This window comes from Nematolebias whitei, chromosome 8 (assembly GCF_014905685.2).
Source record: "Nematolebias whitei isolate Nwh7 chromosome 8, NemWhi1, whole genome shotgun sequence".
Taxonomy (NCBI): domain Eukaryota; kingdom Metazoa; phylum Chordata; class Actinopteri; order Cyprinodontiformes; family Rivulidae; genus Nematolebias; species Nematolebias whitei.
This window is the reverse complement of record NC_056505.1, coordinates 22,289,571-22,310,293: the sequence shown is the minus strand read 5'-3', so window position 1 is coordinate 22,310,293 and position 20,723 is coordinate 22,289,571. Positions and strand designations below refer to the sequence as shown.

The window sequence follows — 20,723 nt, the reverse complement described above, 5'->3', positions numbered from 1 at the left end:
AAGTTTGAAATTTAAATTAGACTACAGGCCACATTTGTCTGTTCTATTGTGCAATTGAAGCTTTTATTTAAGAAATAGGCTTAAAGATTTTTCAGTTAATGTTTCATATTCCTAGCAGAATATAGTCATTATCATCTGTTTATAGATCTAAAATCAGATTTATGTTTGTCTTATTTTTTCAAGATGAAATACACAAATCTGCAATCCTGTTACCTGCTTGATTGTTAGTGTGTGGTCCCACTCCAAGGTTACAAACAGCCTTTCAGTCTCGAAAAGAAAAACAGCAACACCAAGACTAAATGCCTGTTCTCTTTGATACTTATGAGCAACACTTTATTCATCCTGACATCTTCAGCAGGTCAACGGTAAACTGCTTAACAACAAAGTGCATAAAGCTTTGTGTTTGTTTCTTGTCTGTCGTGCAGATCTATGGGAAGTGGGTGCTGCACGTCGGCTCGTGGGACAAGCCCGGCCTTAAGAGCGACCTGCTGTCGGTGAACAGCTCCTGGGTTGAACTGTCACCATCCTCAGACAGCGGGGTCATCACCATCTACTGGGCCGACCGCCTGTAAGGACTCATGCTGAACCGTTGCAGTGTGTCATTTCTGCTCATAAATTAATTAACTGTGGAGTCAGTCAGTTGTGAATGTCTGATCTGCTGTACTTCAGTCATAGAGAACAGAGTATGGAGAAAAGTGCAAAAAAATCTTCATCCAGGCTAACAGCTGGCCTGTTTTTTATTGTTTTCAGGCTGATAAAATTGCTCTTTCTCTAAAACGACATACAAATGTGAATGAGTGCTACATTACGACACAAAAAAGGGTTAAATCTTGTCATCTGGACAGTTTCTTTTTGGGAGAAACGTTTCGGCTTTGACACAAAAGACTTCATCCATGTGAGGCCTGCCGACCCAGATCCGTCTTATAAATAGCACCTCCTTGATGTGTTTCAAGCCAGCCCTCAGTGGCGTTCCCATAAACTGGCTTTACACATGCAAAAAGGGGACCGTGCGTCCAAAACAATCAATCTTCATGCATAACAATCAAATGTGTTAGACCAGTTTATTCACAGAAACAGCCTGAAGACACCAAGGCCGAAATGGTTCAAAAAAGGTTTGAAAGCTCAATCAACATGTGGATAACAACAAAAAAGGTTCGATCATGTCATCTGGACAACTAGTTTCTGGGAGTTCCACAGAGGGCTGGCTTGAAACACATTAAGAAGATGCTATTTATAAAACAAATCTGTGTCGGCAGGCCTCAGACTGATGAAAATGTTTCTCCCAAAATGAAACTTGTTCAGATGACATGATTTAATATTTTTTAGAAATGTATCTACCTGGATGATTGAGCTTTCAAACCTTTTTTTCTGAACGCTGCATTAGCAAAAAAAAAAACTTCTCCATGTTTGTACAGCATGACACCACTTATTTAGTTTGTTAAAGTTACCAACATTTTAGTGACTTTGTCACAATATTTAGGGGAGTATTCAGAGACCTCTAGCTACACTTAAAAAAAAAATCTAATCGTCTAGCAACAAATCTAGTGACTTTTTCTTTGTGCAATTAGAGGCACTTGGACACATTTCATTCTCTTCTCAATGAACAAAAGGTGCTGCCATGGGCCCCTCGCTCATCCCAATTTGTTTGGAGCATAGACCCTAATAAAAAAAACAAACATTAGGAGTTAGACACCAAAGTCCATGCTCAATAATCCAGGTAATAATCCAACAATGTTCAGTCAGGTCGTCTGGACGGTTTCTTTTTTCTTCGTTGAGAAGATTCATCCTTCATCCAAAGGACTTCTTCAATCTGAGGAGCCACCAAACCTAAACTGATTCCCACAAACAACATACTCCACAGTGGACAAAACAGTTTGCTGGTGCTAAGATTAGGAGTTAGAACTCCTTACTACGGTGGCCGTGAGGTGTAAACGAACAACATTTGAACAAACAGAATTACATTTTTTAAAAATGCAACAAAAACGCAACAACATTTGAAAAAACGGAAGCCATTTTATGTTGTTAATAAAGTAAAAAATAAAAATTACACTGAAAATATCCCCCCCCCACCACTTCCAGTTTTATTTAATGTAATTCTGATTTTGTCAAATGTTCATTTACACCTCACAGCCACCGTACCCAACTCCTAACTTCACTTGGTTAGGAGTTATAATTATCAGAAAACATTAATTTTTTACTTCTAGTCTCTTTTAACTATTTTTATCTCTTACGGTGTATTCTTCTCTCCTACAGTGACAGTCAGTTATATAAATTAACTGAACATCACATAGTGAGTTCTATCAACTTTTAGGACAGTCAGTCTACTTTCAGAGAAGTTGGCGTCGCTGCTTCAGAACAAGGTCCGTGGTGGAAATGTCACGTTACATTCATAATAGAAATGTGCTCTTCTTTGTCTAGACATTAAGACTAGCCAGGAGGAAAACTTCTGCTCTGTCCTCCACACTCTGCTCTACGACTGATGTCACAGCTTCTCAGGCACTAACTACTGATAACTATATGACAGAACGTCACTTCAAAAACAACTACCACTTTAAAAGTTTTCTTTTCTCTTCACAGCAAAGACGATAAGTGCCTTCACGGTCCTGCAAACGCCACCATTTCAGGAACAACCAGCCACACCACGTGTATGTGCTTTAAATATTTGCTGTATTCAATGGTGGACAGTAATGAAGTACATTTACTTGAGTACTGTAATTAAGTACATTTTGTGAGTATCTTTACTTTACTTGAGTATTTGTGGTTTTAGGAACTTATAACTTTCACGCCATTACATTTCAAAGACAAATATTGTACTTTTGACTCCACTACATTTCTAGGAAGCTTCTCACTACTTGCTCCTTCTCGTTCAGCTTTTAAATGCAGATGGCCACTTGTTGATTCAGGCATCATGCTAGATTCATCTGTGCAGAACAGTCATTGTTTTGTAAGCTTCTATAAGTATGGCAGTATTTTCAGTTATCAGTGCTATAGTTTCCTCTCCTGTGTTAAATTGTTGCTGTCAATATATGTACTTTTACACACAAACAATGTGGTGTATGAATACTGAAGCTGCGGAAAAAACTAAATGTGCACCATCCGTTAGGATTTCCATGACTTTCCACAAACGTAAAATGCAGAGAAGATATTATTTGTAGTTTACAGGTTTAATTAAGGCATGTGGTGTTAGAGGGGTTCGACATGTCAATACATCATCAGGTGGTTTCAGAGAGTTACAAGGTTCTATAAAATCACTCAAAACAATACAGCAATGTACTGATATAAAATATAATTTGTACTTTTAAATAATGAGTATTTTTTTAAATGCATTTTTTGAATACTTAAGTATTTTCAAAAGTAAGTACTTCAGTATTTTAACTTGAGTAAACTTTTGACTGAGCAACTTTTACTTGTAGTTGAGTAAGACTTGACCATGAGTATCAACATTTTTACTTAAGTACTAGAATTGAGTACTTTGTCCACAACTGGGTGTATTTCATTTTCCATTTACTGACTCACCATCTCTGACTGTGCATGGAACCAAATCTCATTATGAAGGCGTGGGCAGATTTGAGAAGCAAACACTCATACAAAATAAATAAATATGGTTCATACTCATTTAAAGCAGCCCATTCGATTATATCTTGTGCATGTTCAACTGGTTTTCACCCATGTTTCCCCAGTTATCATCAATGGCCACACTTCCTATCATGATGGGAAGTATTATGAGACGTGCAGCGACTGTCTCCTGTCTGAGGACACCACTCTCCTCCCAGATGGCAAGTCAAAAGGACGATACCTGTTCCTCTTCAGTAAGACACGGGTCCTGTTTGTTATACTCTTTAGATTGCACTGATCAACACCTTTAGGATACAGCCTCACACGTTACTTCCTCTTTTTCAAGCACGGACCGGTTCTTTGGAGCCTTCCGAGTTGGACACCTTCAAAAAACAGGCTGAATGTCTCAAATTCCTCCCAGAGTACCACTTTGGAAGCACACGTAAGAAACCAGTTCCAGCTCTCAGTTCTTCAGCTAGTAGAGTAAACTGTACTCATTCTGGTTTTTCTTTTATGTCAGATCTGTGTCCAGACGGGAGGGAATCATCGGCTGCCAGGAGCGCAGAGGATGATGGAACTGAAAGTGCAGAGAGCAAAGAAGCTCAGTAAAAAGTCTCCATGGCTCTGCATGCGTTCAGCTTTTAACATGCACTAAACTGTGCTGCAGAATAACGTTTTCTTTCTCCTTCACATTCATGGAGCAGGAGCTCAAACCTCTGTGGTTGTCACGTCATTAATTCATCTTGTAGTTTAATTTGCAGAGTTAAACCTGAGATGTAATTGCTGAAAAAGTCCATGTCTTATTAAAACCAGTTGCTGTTTTTCCACTTCATGTGTGGTAAATAAAGTTTAATCCCCCTGAGTGGTTTTCTGGCTGTTTCCTGTTTTTGTTTTAGTCAAGAAGTTCCATCAAACCTTTACAGCCCCTCAAAAAAATGCTTTCCCTGTTCCCTGAACCTCACTGTTGCTGGGTGACGCTGTCAGCGGGGAGAAGAGTCCACACACAGGAACCTTTACTTCACCGATGAAAAGCTCGATCAGACCCTTTTTAAAACGTTTCAACAGTCCTGTGGCACTTTCCCCGACTTCATTCAGAAGCAACGATGCACGGAACAGAAGTCTGTTCAGGCCATCCAAAACATTTGCATGGCTACTGAAAAACCCCTTAAGCATTAAAGACCTCCCCCTGTTCACTTACACAACCACTTGTTTTGTTTGAAACACCGGAGAGAAAATGAATCAGTGTCGGAGGGTTTCTGCTGCAGCTTCAGCTCCATCCTCGGTGTGATCATGGCTCTGCTCGTCGTCGGGTTTCTGCTGACTCTGTCTTCACTCAGCGCAGCCTCGTCTCCGGACTGCAAGGACCTGGTCAAGCCTTTCATTCCAGATGACCCCAGTTCAGTAAGTTCTGGTTTGCCTTTTGTCCCCGATATGGATCAAAACACCCCATTTATTTATGAGAAGCCTCAAACATTTGCATTAAAGGTGTTTGGAAAGTGGGTGTATGTGTTGGGAGCTGGGGACCCTGCGCCGTACCACAAAGCTCTGGCGTCCCTGAGAAGCTCCTGGATCGACTTATCTCCCACTTCTGATGCTCAAACTGTGACACTGCGATGGGGAGATCACTGCTTGTGAGTTCACTTCTGTATGTTAAAATTATTAATCCTTTTATTGATATATTTTAATTCTGTAAGAGCTGATCTCTTGTTAGTAACCGGTGCATCTTCGGGGAGGTGAATGCAACCATCTCTGGACTTACAGCAACATTTCGCAGTATGTGGACCTCAGACATTTATTTTTACTTTGATCTGTAAATGACACAACATGGAATAAATAGTCCTGCTTTTGTAGAGAACTTGTCAGACCACAAAGGACAAATCCTGCAGACTTGCTCCAGCTGCCTGCTGTGGACAGACACCTTTCGAAACATGGACGCCACCGGCAGATTCATTCTGCAATTTAGTAAGTGCTGCTGTTTTTATTTAGGGAAAACAATCAAATATGCATCTAGGTCATTTCATTATTTAATCTCTTTCAGCGAGGACAGGACAAATAGATCCCAAAGATGTTGAGATGTTCAAGAAACAAGCAGAGTGTCTGAACTTTCCAAAGAACGTTCACAGCTTCGACAGTAAAACAGGTCGGTGGGTTTTCTTTAGCTCGCAGCTGCCACAAGGTGGAGATCTTCTGTTGGAAAATTAGATGAGTTTTTCTCTAGATACACATACAGCAATCCTCAAAATAATTGTTTTTATTCCATGAATGCACAAAGTCAATAAATATTGCCCCCCTCATGAAAAAGGTTTTGTCTCTGAGTTGCGTTTTCTTTTTCCAGAGTTGTGTCCTGACGAGACAGAGCAGCAGTGACAAGAGAGATGAAGATTTATGCACAGCAACGTGTGGAGGAAACATGCACATGATTATGTTTTGTGTTGATTTTTCTCTGATTTGGGCAAAAAGTTTTCTAACTGATGGGTAAGCTTCCATCAGAGATGCATTTATTCCCCATTTAAACAAATACATATTATTATAAGACCTCTTTAAATTAATATTTAGATTTAGTGAAATGTTTTAATTATGTAGTTTGGGAATTTTACAGTTTTGCCAACTTTCCCACAATTAGAAACTCAAGTGTCAGAACAAGCTGTTCTTTGGTCATTTGTGGGGTGTTTACGTCATTCATAATATTAGTAATGGTATCCAGAAAAGTTTGCACAATTGGTAAATTAACAAGATATTTAAAGGAGCTGTGTCTTAGTTTGCCTGATGTGAGGCCCACAGTCCTAAACTTTAAACTTCCACTTCTTTTATTTCATACCCGTCTGTATGTAAGGTAAAAAGACTCGTTAAATACCGGTGTTTTGTGAAAATACTTTGTTTGGAAATGATGCAGAAATGACTAACAGCTGTAGATACATCACATGTAATAAGATTAAAACATATTTTGATTCTTGGTTTTTATTTCTACATTTGATTCAGAGCATGATGAGATTAGGTAGACTTTAAGAAACCGTTTTACAGTGGCTGTAAAATTAATTTGACACGTTAAAGTGTAAATATGATGGCTGCAGGTGGACAGGCGATACATCTGCATTATTGACGGGAAAAATGAATTCAGCGCAGTAAAACACTTCTACTTTAAAATGTTTCAATGCTTCTCGTTCGTTTTGAGCTTTTGCTCAGGGGCGCCACTGCTCATATAAATATGCTGACTGGTTTATATGCCTAATCAATCTGTTAGCAAAATATCTCAAGAAACTTCAATTTTAACAAAACTGCCAATGTAATCATTAGATGTACAAACTGACATGTTTGGAGCTGATCAACCTTAGAAAGAACAAAAACGATTCATCAGTTTTACAGATTATTGAGCTTGGGTGTGGTAGCAGCTGACAGTCATGCCCTCCACATACCGACTGCTAACAGAGTTTGCAAGATCATAGTTTAAAACTTTGGCATCAGGTGATATGCATTCTTTCAATTATAGTTTTAATTATGTGAATTTAAGAGAAGATTGGACAAGCTCTGCTATTCTCCATTAGCTAAATCAATTGTAAAGCACACCGTTTGTCAATTAGCATATATGTTACAGCATTATAACAACGCCAGAAATTCTCTATTGGCTTTTAGTTGTGTGGCATTGCCCCAAGAGTCATGGTGGCCACCATCTAGCCACATGTTTGAACTTTTTCTGGAAACCTCATTTTCCTTTTACAGTTCAAACAGAGCCTGGAGTTTTCTTCTGTGGATATATGAGCAAGTTTAAGAGTCCTCGGCTCCTCAGGTCTCCAGCCTGTTGTACTGCACCCCCATGTCATTGTGAACACTGTCCATCTTGCAGGATCTGCTGCTGATGGTTGATCCGCTGGTTCTGGTGCTGCGAGTCTCTAAGCTGCTCTCTCCACTTGCCAGTTTTCTACACCTCAACAGCGCCGCAACCTGCTTCTGGCACTGAGAGGAGCCGTAGTAATAGAGGACCGGATCCAGACAACAGCTCAGGCTGCCGACACACATGGACAGCAGGTAGGCTTTGTAGGAACCGTCACTGGACGTGTGGGTCATCTGAACATAGTGAACCATCAGGAGGATGTTGGTGGGGGTGAAGCAGACCACAAACACAAGCAGCACCACCACAGCCATCACGATAGCCCGAGTCTTCTTGGAGCGATTCGCCACATTGGCTGCAGTTAGAGCTTGAACGATGCGTACGTAACAGACGACGGTGAAGATGAGAGGGATGAAGAAGAAGACGGAGGAGTAGATGGGAAAGAAGTAGAGATAGTAAGACTGCAGAGTCTCCGCATCCTGCACATCGTGGCAGGTGGTGATACCGAGGTCTGATAAATGGATGGTCTGTTCGGAGGTCAGAAGGGGGACAACCCCTCCCAGGGACAAGAGCCACATGGCAGCGCATACAGCTGAGGCAGTCTGAGGGCTGCGCCACGTCAGGGACTTCATGGGGTGAACCACAGCCAGGAAACGGTCCAAGCCGATACACATCACCAGCAGCACGGAGCAGTACATGTTGCAGTGGAAAGCTGCTGTGACAACTCTGCACATGAAGGAGCCGTAGATCCAGTCGTTGCCATGGTAATGGTAGGCGATTTTGAAAGGAAGAAGCAGGCCAAACAAAAGGTCAGCACAAGCCAAGTTCAGCATATAGATCACTGCTGGCTTCTTGGGATGGATGCGATGCACAAACATCACCGTGGCAACAAGGTTGAGGGGCACACTGATGATGAAGACCAGAGTGTAGATGGTTGGGATGAAGGCATTTGCCAAGCGACCCTGGAGAAATTCTTTGGTTTCCTCCGAGATGAAGTAGCGACGGTGTTGGCTGTGACCAGGTCTTTTCCTCGGTTCCTGCTCCATGCCTGAACCTCCATCATCATTCAGCAGGTCCAAAACAGACAAGTCAATATATTCTGGAGGCTCGTCAGTGGCAATGACGAAGTGACGGGAGAAAGTCCGAGGGATCAGCGCAGAACCTTAGAGAAAGAGACAAAGCAGAAATGACCACCAGGGGGTTTCACGTTTCATCTAATCTGCAAAATATGTGAAAGTAGAGGCACCACCAGGGACACCCCCCTTCCTTATGACAGTCTTGTATGTATAATCTGTTAGCAAAATATCTCACAAACTACTGAATGGATTTTATTGATATTCAAAGTAATTCTTGGCTGTACTGCATTTAGAAAACAATTTGCTTTTCTGAGCTGACCTGATTCAAAATGGCAGCCACAGCTAGTCAACCTCAGACACAAACATGTCTAACTCAGCATTACAAATATTGACAAAGCTTGGTGTGGTAGTAGCAGGCAGTCATCCCTTACACATACATCATTTGCTGATGTCTTATGAGACCTTTATTTAAAACTTTGACATAAAAAGCAGATGATGTGCATGCTTTCCAGAAATTGTAGTTTTAATTATGAATAAAATAACCAGCATCAATAAGATAAATAGCAACTGTGCTGAATTAGAAAGTCCAAGGTAAGATGTTAAATATAAAGTAAGACTATCATTCCTCAACTCCCATAATGCATTTTTGTTTCTAAATAGCCTTTTTGTCACAAGAGTTAAGTAAAACTGGCTTATACCACAAGATTAACAGTTGCTCTTATCTGACATCTTTAAACATTTACTGGAGGTACCTCTTGTAAGAGCTTATTTTTTATCCGAGTAGTAATGTGTGTGCGTGGCAATAACCTTATAGTGTAACTTCATTTTATAAAATATACTGAACAGAACAATAAATCATTAAACATTTTTACCCAAAGTAGCAAATAAAACAGTGCTACACTTTGCTGATTCAAGAGAAATCTTGAAAATTCACAGCTACAAGCTGCAGAAAATACAGGCTCGTGTACATTTCAAATACTACCACTGCAACCATTTTAAACAAGTAGTTTTCAATAAGTTTTGTAGAAGTTCCCGAAAATGCACGTCCATATGTGTCGAGTATTCGAATTGGAATCTAAACTTACGGTACATGATGTTCATTATTGTGTTTAACAAATCGTATTGTTTGTTTTGTGGCTATACCCAATTACTGATGCATTCAAGCAGCGAACGCTTCATCCCTTTCAATAAGAGGTAATAAAATACATTTTCTATCTTTAAACCCACAGAACCCCCCCAACATTTTCCAATAGTTGATCATAAACAGTGACAGAAAGATGAACAAAGTTCAACTTACCATTCTGAGAGGGGCGCGCTGACATTCGGTCAAAAAACAAAAACACCCCCGCTAACAGCAGAAACTTAGCAATTGTGTGCATTCTCCAAATCTTGAAGGGGTAAGATGAAACGATCCTTTTGTCAGAGGGGTTAATGTGGACGGTCTCTTCTGGAAGCACAAAACAACTGGGAAGCCAGAGAAGATACTCCACCTTCCCTCCTTGCTGTTCTCCTCCCCTTTACTGAGAAGTACTGAGTCATTTACAGTAAACCTAGCTCAGAATATTTGATCCTGAAGAAGCAAACAAATTATAGCTTATTATAAAAATATATATTAGATGAGAAAAAGAACAGCACAAAGTACTTGTGGACGTGTGTACTTTATTCTGCACATCATTAAAGCATTAGGAAACAATTATACAGATAGAATAGTCATATTAAAACATCAGTTACAGCTTTAATGTTAAATTAAAACATTTATCCTTAAATGTTTAAAAGGCACTGGTAAACTGTAGTATTTTATATTGAAGCAGATCAGCTTTGTTGCTCTCTGGCTCGGTTTCTGAATGTTGCAGCTGCTGCTTCAATTTTCATCCTAAAGTTTTGCAAACGTACGTTTTCTCTCAACTTTTACATACAAAACATGAAAATCATTACAACTGTATTCATTTACAATCAGCCCACAGTAACATACACAACAGACACACAAAGTTGATGTTCGATTTTGATACGTGTTAAACTTCAACCAAATTAAAACAAAATAGGCGTGTCCTTTTCTGACTCATTTTATTTTGGTCATCAGAGGTCAGAAACCTGCTCCTCTCACTGCTCCTGCTGCCTCCCCCTCTTTCATTTCCCATAAAACTTCTTGTTCAGGAGGAAGATGAGTAGATTGACATTAACTTTGGCTTTATCGAACATCTTCATGACGGCCACACCTTCGTACTGCAGCTGCAGGAGGTCCTGGACACAAAACACAAAAGCTGCTGTAAAGAAATCTCTAAGTTTTTGAATACTTTGTCATAAATACCACCGTTACATAATTCAACCAATTGCCTCATTTCTTACAGTTAAAGGCTTTTGGTGCAAACAATGTCTACATTTCCTTGGTACTGCCTGTCAGCAGTCCACAGACAGAAACAGGAAGAGTAACCATCTGTCCTGATCATGAAGCTCCAACACTTTTGGGAAATGTTTACCTGGAAATGAAGCTGAACTTTTTCCATCTCAACCCCCATAAACTTGGCCTTCACCTCAAAATCTCCAACTTCCTCAGTGGGTGAAATGTCAAACATGACATTTTTAAACCTGAGGGGGAAAAAATAAAAAAATCACATTTGAAATTTCAAATGTACTTCAAAAGGAACTCCAAAAAATGCTCGGATGTTTGAATTATTGAGTCTAAAATGTTAAATATATTTACAGCTCTGAGCATTTATACATTATTAAAAACATCTCACAAAGCTCACCTCATCTTTCTATTACCGGTAATTCAAAAATGTTCAGGTATACAGTAGTCTCTCGCTACTTCGCGGTTCGTTTATGGCAGATTCGCTCTATCGTGGTTTTTCAAAATAAAATTATACATGACACACAAGTGGCTGACTGATGGATGATCCGCATGATTGGCATGACATTTTTACTTAAAATAAAGTTTAAATTATTTAGCACCTGCTGCACATTTGTGCAGCCCAGAACAGCAGAAAAAGCTTCCTCCTGTGTCTGTGCAGCCCTTACTGCTGCAGGATAAACTTCCTGCAGCATATACATATATATATATATATATATATATATATATATGTATATATAATAAAATAAAATAAACTATTACTTACTACTTGTACTACTATTTCTACTTCGCGGTTTTTCACTTATCGTGGGTCTTTAGGGTACGGATCCCCCACGATAAACGAGGGACTACTGTAATGTTTGATCCGTCTCCACTTTGAGGAAAAAAAAAAACTGAATGTACTTAAAATGTAGCTAAAGTATGAAGCAATAGATTCTGTTTTAAATTCATTCAACAATTATTTTTTCATTTCTGCACAGCTTGCTTGTATACATTTGCAGATATTTAATCTTATAATTAATTTTGCATGATTTTGATCATAATTAAATGGTAATACACCAATTTATTTGGGGACAGATCACTTGGGAAGAGTCACATTTGTCACTTTCTGATAGAAAAACAGCTTTGAACCAGTTAACTTACTGGTTCGTCTGAAGCCCTTCGATCTCCAGGATTACTCCCTTCTCATGCAGCCGAGCAGCGGTGTACTTCAGAGACTGTGGTTTCCACTTCTTACTGTCCTTTTTGTCTCCTTTGTCCAGTTTTATTGACCTGCGTGAATTCCTGGACACAAAACAGTCAGTTTATATTAAGAATTGCCAACAAAAAATTTTTGCAAGAAACATCAAACAAGACCAAAAAAATGGAAATCAAGAACACGATACGCTAACAGAGAGTAAGAGTTATTTAAAGTCATTAAAACGGGTCAGGAAATTCAACTCACTTCCGGTTGAGGTTATCCAGACACGTCTTGATGTAAGTATCATAGTAGTTCATCTGTTCCTGGTAGAACGCAGCTTTTGAGTTGAGCGCCGTCAGCGCCTGTTGGAGCTTCGTGAGCTCGGCCTTCCTTCTCTGTCTGTAGCGCCTTTGGTAGCGAATATCCTGTCAAATTAAAGTTTAATCTTAATGCTTTGAAACAGAAGAGTGATTTCAAACCCTAAGAATGTGCATCTTTACACAGGAAGGAAGAAGTGATGATGAACCTTTGCGATGTCATTGATGAGGTCCTGGTATTTGTTTTTCTCGGTGACCAGGCCGGCCTGCTCAAGGTTACGGAGATTCCTCAGGATCTTCCTCTTCTTCTGCTCCAGAGGCAGCTGGCTGTCCTCTAACACCGCTTGGCTGCTCTTCAGATCCTCCGGCGTCTGAGCATCCTGGACTGCCCTTCGCTCTACAATCTTCATATGCTCCAACTCCTAAAAGAGAAAAGCATCGTAAATTCACAACAACGGTACCACAATATGCGGTTTGAAAACAAAACTGTAAAGCATCTGGGTGAGGAAAAACAAGCCCAAGAGATCTGACCTGGGGTGGGGTTGCTGGGATCTCAAGAATTTCAGACAACGACTCTCCTGGTTGAATCCGAACTACATCAACTATTAGCTTTTTAGTCCTGAAACAAAAAGGAAAAAACAGACAAATAAATGCTTCATTATTCCCAGACCTGTTAGAAATGTCAGGCAGCAAAGTTTGAATCTTTTCAAGTGGTCAGGATCAACAATTCTTCAGGCTGTTTGAAGCTCTTTCAAAGCTTTTCCTTCACCCGTTTTTTTTTTTTGGTCCTTCACTCATTTTTGCTCTCTGACTATGAAAGCTTTTTACGTAATGTGCTTTAAGACAATGATGAAATCCAGCAACGTTTTCAGCTAATAACTTATCAAGAATCACAAAGTTGCAGCTAAAACATTATTTTCAAATGATTAGAAAAGAACGGACGCCAGTAGGAAAAGAAAAAGGTTTTGTGACATGTTTTCGTTTAGAAAACTCCAATGGAGACTTTTGAGAAAATGAGAACGGATGCAGGTTTACAAACCAGATAAGGCTAACCTCAGAACCACTTTCTGCTGTGGACAGGAAATGACAGAGGAGCAGGAAGGACAGCTAAGATATGCAACTGAGCGACAGTCATAAAGACACAAGAACTGTGTCACTAAGGCCAGCAGATCACAGGATTAATCGCTCTGAGTGTGAGTGTTATGGAGACTGTCATGAAAGAATTAAAACGAGTGGAACATAAAAACATGATGTGGACTTTAAATGATTAAACCTTTTATCTTAGCATGTGCGCCAACCATAAACTCACTTTGTCATCAGAGTCTTAAAGTCTTTGTCGTCCCCGTCCAGCAGTTCAAACTTGCTGGTTAGGGTGAGGGAGATCTCCGTCTTTGACAGCTGGCTCAGAGTGCTTTCTCTGTTCGGGTCGTTTGGGTCTACAGCTCCTTCGCCTGGAAATTTAACAGCCCAGCATGTAAAACTGGAAAACATGGGATCAAACTGGAAGTAACTTGAAAGTTGAAGATAGTACCAAGCAACGCCTCCACATCAGGAACATCCCCCAAATCCTGGAGCAGCTCATGAAGCAAATCATTGTGCTCTGGTGAGATGGCCTCCAGATGTTCCAGAAGCAGCTGCACAAAAACAAGTGCTATTAGTTCAACATGGTCAACTTAAATTTCAAGTTAGTTACTGAAACTAGAGTGAAAAGACAGTTTCAAACACACACAAAACAACAATCAGTTTCTTAGCAGCTAAAAATTAAAATCAGCATCACATATGATTTTAAAATAATGTGTAAACAGAAGAGCTGAAGAAAAATATCTTCAAAGTGTAACTATCTTGTACAGAAGATCAAAAATGATCAATATGACATTATCAGGGAGCAACATTAACATCATATAGGATTTTAAAATATTGCAGATATAAGTAGGAAGCACAAAAGTTTAAATTTGGCAACCAGATTGACACCAGTAATCTAAAACAATGGTTCCCACAGCTGGGGTCATGATCCCACTGTGGGTGTAACACTAAGGGAAAAACAGAACATCTATAGGAATTTAATTCTCTTTAAAAATTAATGCAAATAGCACAATAAGTAATTTTCTTTCAGCTGCTCCTTCTGCATGGGTTACCACAGCGAGTAGACTTGCATAAAAGATGAAGAAAAAACTAATTATCATTGAATAAAACATAAAATGTTTGAGGAGGCTCTTGGTTAAGTGGTTTATTAACAATGTTCATTTACTTTCAGATGAAAATCACTGTTTTAAATGGGGGCAGCACGGTGGCGCAACTGGTAGAGCTGCTGCCTCTCAGCGAGCAGGTCCTTGGTTCAAACCCCGGTCCAGGGGCCTCTCTGGGTGGAGTTTGCATGTTCTCACCGTGCATGCGTGGGTTTTCTCCGGGTACTCCGGTTTCCTCCCACAGACCAAAAACATGCATGTTAGGCTGATTGGTAACTAAATTGTCCCTAGGTGTGAGTGAGCGAGTGAATGGTTGTTTGTCTCGTTTGTCTCCATGTGGCCCTGTGATGGACTTGCGACCCGTCCAGGGTGTACCCCGCCCCTCGCACAGTGATTGCTGGACATGGGCACCGGCGACCCCCGTGACCCAAATTGGAAGAAGCGGGTAAAGAAAATGGATGGATGGATGTTTTAAATGGCCCAAAGCCAACAGAGTGCTGTGAAGATTTTGTGGAGTTCTCACAATAGATACCACAATATTCAGCACTAATATTCCAACTGCATGTTGACCTAATATCATGCAGCTTTACTCTAGCTGTTGTGTAGAAATTGATGACAAATGGCAGCAGCCGGCTTTTGGTGATCATCCACTGAACTCTCAAACACGAGAGTAGATTTGTCAACCAGCTCGGGGCTAATTTTGCCATCTCTGTACTAGGGATGAACAATTAATTGCATTTGCAATAATATTACGATATGATAAAACGAGATTTTCTAATTGCAAAGGCTGCGATTTGACTGGTCACGTGATCTGGTTATGTGACTTACGAGTGAGCGGAGCAAAGCAGAGCAGGGAGCGGGAGAAGTCAACACTGCGCTCTAACCATTTGCACAATGGCGTCAGACTCGACAGAAACTAACACACCTGAAAATTTGGTACCAAAGAGTGGCAGCACGTCTGTTGTTTGGAATTATTTAGACTATAATAAAGAAGATGATGCACAACGACACGTATTGTGCAGAACCTGCCTTGCTGCTGTTGCTACCTCTCGAGGTAACACCACAAAATCTTTATAAACACTTAAAAAAATACCAAAAAGACATTTATGATAGTTGCATGGCTAGAATGCCAACGACCAGTGCTTCAACTTCAAGTAAGCAAAGTAGCAGCCAACAGGGATCACTGACCGAACTATTCAAAAGATATTACTCCGTATGAACATAATTCAAAACGGCACGTGGAAATAACTCGAGCAGTAACGGAGTTCATAGCGAAAGACATGATGTCCATTAATATAGTGACCAAGTCTGGGTTTACAGCTTTGGTAAACACAGTGGATAAGTGGTACAGAATGCCCTCGTGCACACATTTTAGCCAAGTTGCTATTCCTGAGCTACACAAAAAAAATACAGAAACAAAGTTGCAGTGGAGCTGAAAACTGGAGTTTTATGCAACTGAAACAGACTGATTTATTGCTTGTGTTCAATGAAAAATACATGAGAAGAACACATTGAAAAATAATCACATATTAAATCGCAATCACAATATCGAGGTAAAAAAAAAAAATCGCAATGACAATATTTTTCAATCAGCCCTACTAAACTTATTTTCTGTTTTCTTTTCACACACTGATATTCTGTTTGGATCAGTTTGGCTAGATTTATGAACAAGAATTTATTAGGTTCATGAATGGTTTGTGGTTCCCTGTAAATGACAGTTCTACTACAAACTACAACTACTAGAGTCTTCTGTTCATATTTGTGATGCCACGTTGTTCTGGAAACAAGCAGCAGAAAGAAACTGGAGAATGAGCTGAATCAGAGTAAGAATGCATAAAACTGCAGGTGTTCTGTGTTTTGCCTTCCTGTTATCAAGTTAACTCGACACCAAGAGTCATTAAAACACCTGGTAAGAGCTGTTTGTTTGGTTTGGGTTTACTGTTTGTTTGGTTTGGGTTTACCGAGTGAGTGTTGATGATCTCCTCTATGGAGATGTAGATGATAGGTTTGCTCAAGGTCACCATGTCAGTGTATTCATCGATATTAAACTTCTCCTCGGGTTCAGGAACATCACACGCAGACTGGAAGAATAATCTGGAGGAAAAGTTCAGGTGTTAATCTTTGAGGTTTAAATACCACAAAGTTAAGACAAACAAAAATATGCAATATTATTGAAAGTCCCTTCGTCAAGATCCTGCATTTTCTTTATCCTATAATCTTTTCTCCTCCTAGCTGAGGTAAAACTGGTCCAACTGACTAGTTTTACAAAAACTGACTTCTTTTCTTGTGGGGCCCTGTGATGGACTTGCGACCCGTCCAGGGTGTACCCCGCCCCTCACACAGCGATTGCTGGACATGGGCACCGGCGACCTCCGTGACCCAAAATGGAAGAAGTGGGTAAAAGATAATGGATGGATTTTCTTGTGGACTTCCAGTAATGACACATACACTGACCAAACTGCCTCTTATTTGGAAGTCTGGACATCTCTGGCACAGAGTTTTGTGAATAAAACTGTCTTCTGTCTGCTGATTTAGTGGAGAACAGCTTCCTCTTTTAGCAGAATCATGTCTGACTTCATCACATCATCCTATCCTCACTTTTTAATCAAAGCATGTTTATCAGCACCTTTTTTCCTCCCATACTCCTGACTTTGTTATTAAAAGGAAGCTTTGTTTCCCCATCCCTTGCACCTTTGATTATTTATGGTTTCTGGATGTTGACAGAACAAAACTAGTCTTACCTGAACTTTTCATATGTCTGAGATATGTAGTTGTTCATTGGCGTCATGTGTGCATTCTCGCCCTCAAACAGCTTATTTGCAGCAGCATGTTGAAGCATCTTTGCCACAGATCCCAAGTTTCGCCGCTGGTCGATGTGAAGCTGCCCTCCTGCTGACATGTCGATGATGTCAAAGCCATCTGGAGCCACGATGGCTGGGTTCATGTAGCGGTAGTAGAGCAAGTTTCCAACAATCTAACAATTCAAAAGCACACAACCATCAGGCGTAGACAGAAGATTCTGTAACAAGCTCGGCACACAACATTTTTTAACGTTCGCGTTTCTACCTTCAGCAGCTCATCTTCAGAGGCTTCTGGGAACTTTTGATGGAGGCTGTTCTTCAGAACCTTTGCTATATATCTCATGCCATAACTGCATGCAAAACAAAAAGTAATGATGGGAAATTATAAACAAAAGAACGTGCATTCGCGTGCTCCGGGACGAACATACAGCTACATACATGCACAAGTAGCACCATGAGAATCTGTCACAGAGATCATATTTTAAGAGGACGGTAAACAGATCTTAAAACTCACGGGATGTTATCCAGCGAGGACACAATGGAGTTCAGGACTTTATCTGTAGCCGAGCGCAGAGCTGCACTGGACGCCTGCAGCCTGCTGCGCACCTCCTCATGCGACATGGCCTGTTCGGGAGTCACTTCATATGGCAGTTTGCTGAAGGGCAGCAACAGGAAGTAATGATTTTATTTATTTAAGGAAATACTTGAGCCCTATCAAACATACTCATTTTCACCAGCTATCTTTGAACTTACCTGGCCTCTCCAGTAGCCGTCTCCAGCTGGTTCACCCAGGCTTTGTACACGTCCACAGGGTTGGTGTTGATGCCCAAACTCTTGTCTTCAATAATGTCTTTGACCACAGGAGCCAGCAGCTGCCGCAGGGTGTTGTGACCACGTGCACCTCTGTTGAAGCTCACCACCATCTTGATAACTGTGGGGTTACCTGTCACTATGTCCTGAATCAGATCCACCTTAGAACTGAGACACATTGGAAACTATGATGCACGTGCTCACTAGTGTCAACAAAATATAGATTACCTTACATGTTTATATGATGTATAAAAACTTAATACAGTTACAGTATGGATTAGTACGAAACATTTTTTTTTTTTTTTTAAGATTTTGACATTATTTAGAGTAGCAGTTCTTACTTGATCTCTTCCTCTAGAGCAGTTTTGAACAGTTTAAGCAGCAGATATTCCTCTCTTTGGTTGGAGGCGTAGTTATAAAGTGTGAAGATTACAGTGTCCATAAACTTTGTAGATTTGTTTTGGGGCATCTGAAAGATCAGCTTTGCCAGGTAGGAGGGATTGGTCTAAAAACAAAGGAGTGTTCAAGGTATTGCATCTTTTCAAATAGCAAATATAAAGTCATGGTAATAAATAAAGCATACCTCATAGACCTTATTGTGGCATACAAAAATGTTTACTGAGCCTCAAAACGAGGAATTTACATTAAATAAATGGTAAATGGACTGTACTAATATAGAGCCTTTCTATCTTATTTCAAGACACTCAAAGTGCTTTACACTAGAATCTGTGCCTCATTTACCCATTCATACTGCACTCTACTAGATCTATACAAAGCTAATTGAACAAATCATTCTAAAGAGACTAATCAGTGGTTTAGATCACATTCATACACTGATGGGACACACATCAGAGGCTATGAGGGGTTCCGTGTCTTGCCCAGGGACACTTCAGCATGTGATTGCTGGTGGATTCGAACCCCCAACTCTCACATTGGAGGACGACTGCTCGAACCACTCAGCCACAGCCGCCGATGATAACTGATGATCAATGCACTTCTCACTTATGAAGGTATTGATCTTGCACTTTAGTTAGCTTTTAGTAAAATGAATTACACAGTATATGTGATGCTTGGTTTTAAAATCTGGAAATTTGATTTTTTTTTTTATGCATTAGAATATGTGCATTAAAAAGTCATAAAACTGGGGAAAAATGTACCATGTGGTTCGAGTGCAGACCTGGTGCCATGATGCGTCAGTATCATACCTGCAGCAGGTAAAAGAGGTGTTGATAGGCTTCCAGTTTCCTCCTTTTGCCTTTGCTGAGACCTTTAATACCCAGTCCGTCTCCACCAGTCTGCTCATCTTTACTCGCTTTATCTTTCTCGTTTTTCATTTTCTTATTATGCGTCACAACATCCTGTTTAATGAAAACAAACAATAAAAAAGGAACTCCTTCTAAACAAACTAAACATTTGCACGTTTATGACGGCTATGTTACAGAGACGTGATTAATGGAGTATGTAGTAAACTTGTATTAAATCTGTTTCCTTAAAAGTTTTCGTGTTGCAAACCTGCAGAGAGATCCTGTTCTTGACCAGCAGTCCGATTTTTATGTCCATCAGATTTAAGTCTTTCTCCATCTGTTGATTGGAACGAATCTTTGTGACCACTTCCTCCCTGAGCTGTGTCACTTCCTGCTCTTCCCGTAAATCCAGGGGGCTCTGCTCCAACAAGTGCACAAACTTCCGCACCACCGACAGAGGAGGATCTGAGGCTCCAGCTAAAATGTGACCAACAAAGTCAGCAAAAGCACTGGTCCTGGTTTAAATACAAACACCAGCCATGACCTCGTTTTTCTTTTTTTAGCAAAGAGTTCCACGTTTTCACACAAATAAAATCAATGATTTGTCTTATGAGTTTGATTAAAGTTTTAGCTTCACAAACAATCAAAGTGTCAAACGGATTCAGACTCACTCAAAGTTCTGTAGTCGTCTCTGGCTTTGTTCGCCTTTAGGAAAGCCTGAATTTGCACAATTTCTTTCTCCTAAATTAAATTTAAAAAAAAATACACAAAAAGCAGTGAGTCTTAAGCAGCATGTAAGAAATAGATAAATCACTGACTAATTTTAGGGTACTCACGTGATCTTTGAAGAACTGCAACCTCTGATTGTATTTTCGTTTTGCCTTCCACATTTTAACGATTGACTGGATCTAAAAACATCAGCACATGGCAGGTTTGATAAAGAAGCTATTTATGCAAGTACAAACTCATTTAAGGGTTTACTCATCTACCACTTAGGGTGTTTGTTGATTTAAAGAGGTTGGTGAACAAGCCTTCACTTACAGTTGTGTGGTCACTTTGTAATAATTTTCTTAGATTAAAAATACAACATTAATAATAATCACCTTGACTACAGAAGCAACATTTTGTTGAAGCAAATTTTTCCTTTGTATGTATATTTTCCTCTGCTTGTAACCTTTCCAGCAAACCTGAAAAAAAGGAAAAGCAAAATTTAAAATAAAAAATAAACGTGTATAAATAGCAGGTTTGTTAGAATGCATTTTTTAACTTGGATAAGCAACAATATCATCACTACACGTGTACAATGCCCGTACAGCATTTATATACAACAGTAGGGATGCACGATATTATCAGCATGGTATCGGTATTGGCAGATATAGCG

At 40.0% G+C, this 20,723-nt stretch overlaps 3 protein-coding genes across 3 annotated transcripts in view; 1 reads left to right on the top strand and 2 right to left on the bottom strand.

Moving 5' to 3' along the window:
* The window catches only part of LOC119413426, a 5,030-nt gene extending 619 nt beyond the window's left edge, over positions 1–4,411 (top strand). Inside the window, exons 2-6 of the mRNA XM_037680476.1 lie at positions 426–568; positions 2,578–2,645; positions 3,681–3,809; positions 3,902–3,997; positions 4,076–4,411. Of these exons, the coding sequence (XP_037536404.1) occupies positions 426–568; positions 2,578–2,645; positions 3,681–3,809; positions 3,902–3,997; positions 4,076–4,164 (525 nt within the window). The 3' untranslated portion in view covers positions 4,165–4,411. The remainder of the gene's footprint in view (positions 1–425; positions 569–2,577; positions 2,646–3,680; positions 3,810–3,901; positions 3,998–4,075) is intronic.
* A 2,924-nt stretch (positions 4,412–7,335) lies between these two features.
* On the bottom strand, positions 7,336–9,779 carry f2r (coagulation factor II (thrombin) receptor). Its single transcript, XM_037680656.1, has 2 exons — positions 9,755–9,779; positions 7,336–8,543 (listed from the first exon to the last, which is right to left on the bottom strand). Exons 1-2 carry the CDS (start codon positions 9,777–9,779, stop codon positions 7,336–7,338), a joined length of 1,233 nt encoding a protein of 410 aa, XP_037536584.1.
* Positions 9,780–10,105: 326 nt separating this feature from the next.
* The window catches only part of iqgap2 (IQ motif containing GTPase activating protein 2), a 42,150-nt gene continuing 31,532 nt past the window's right edge, over positions 10,106–20,723 (bottom strand). Inside the window, exons 20-38 of the mRNA XM_037681072.1 lie at positions 20,446–20,529; positions 20,179–20,250; positions 20,014–20,083; positions 19,611–19,819; positions 19,304–19,456; positions 18,440–18,603; positions 18,042–18,266; positions 17,803–17,943; positions 17,554–17,638; positions 17,229–17,461; positions 16,449–16,581; positions 13,833–13,935; positions 13,611–13,752; positions 12,833–12,920; positions 12,511–12,723; positions 12,249–12,409; positions 11,948–12,088; positions 10,935–11,043; positions 10,106–10,698 (exon numbers count right to left, since the gene is read on the bottom strand). Coding sequence (XP_037537000.1) covers positions 10,585–10,698; positions 10,935–11,043; positions 11,948–12,088; positions 12,249–12,409; positions 12,511–12,723; positions 12,833–12,920; positions 13,611–13,752; positions 13,833–13,935; positions 16,449–16,581; positions 17,229–17,461; positions 17,554–17,638; positions 17,803–17,943; positions 18,042–18,266; positions 18,440–18,603; positions 19,304–19,456; positions 19,611–19,819; positions 20,014–20,083; positions 20,179–20,250; positions 20,446–20,529 — 2,640 coding nt within the window. The 3' untranslated portion in view covers positions 10,106–10,584. The remainder of the gene's footprint in view (positions 10,699–10,934; positions 11,044–11,947; positions 12,089–12,248; positions 12,410–12,510; positions 12,724–12,832; positions 12,921–13,610; positions 13,753–13,832; positions 13,936–16,448; positions 16,582–17,228; positions 17,462–17,553; positions 17,639–17,802; positions 17,944–18,041; positions 18,267–18,439; positions 18,604–19,303; positions 19,457–19,610; positions 19,820–20,013; positions 20,084–20,178; positions 20,251–20,445; positions 20,530–20,723) is intronic.

What these genes read in the sequence shown, in the direction of transcription:
- f2r (XM_037680656.1), bottom strand. Translation starts at nt 9,779, where the DNA reads ATGTCAGCGCGCCCCTCTCAGAATG. An exon ending in AGCGCGCCCCTCTCAGAATG is followed by an intron (nt 8,544 to 9,754) that starts GTAAGTTGAACT and finishes TCTTTCTCTAAG; the next exon opens with GTTCTGCGCTGATCCCTCGG.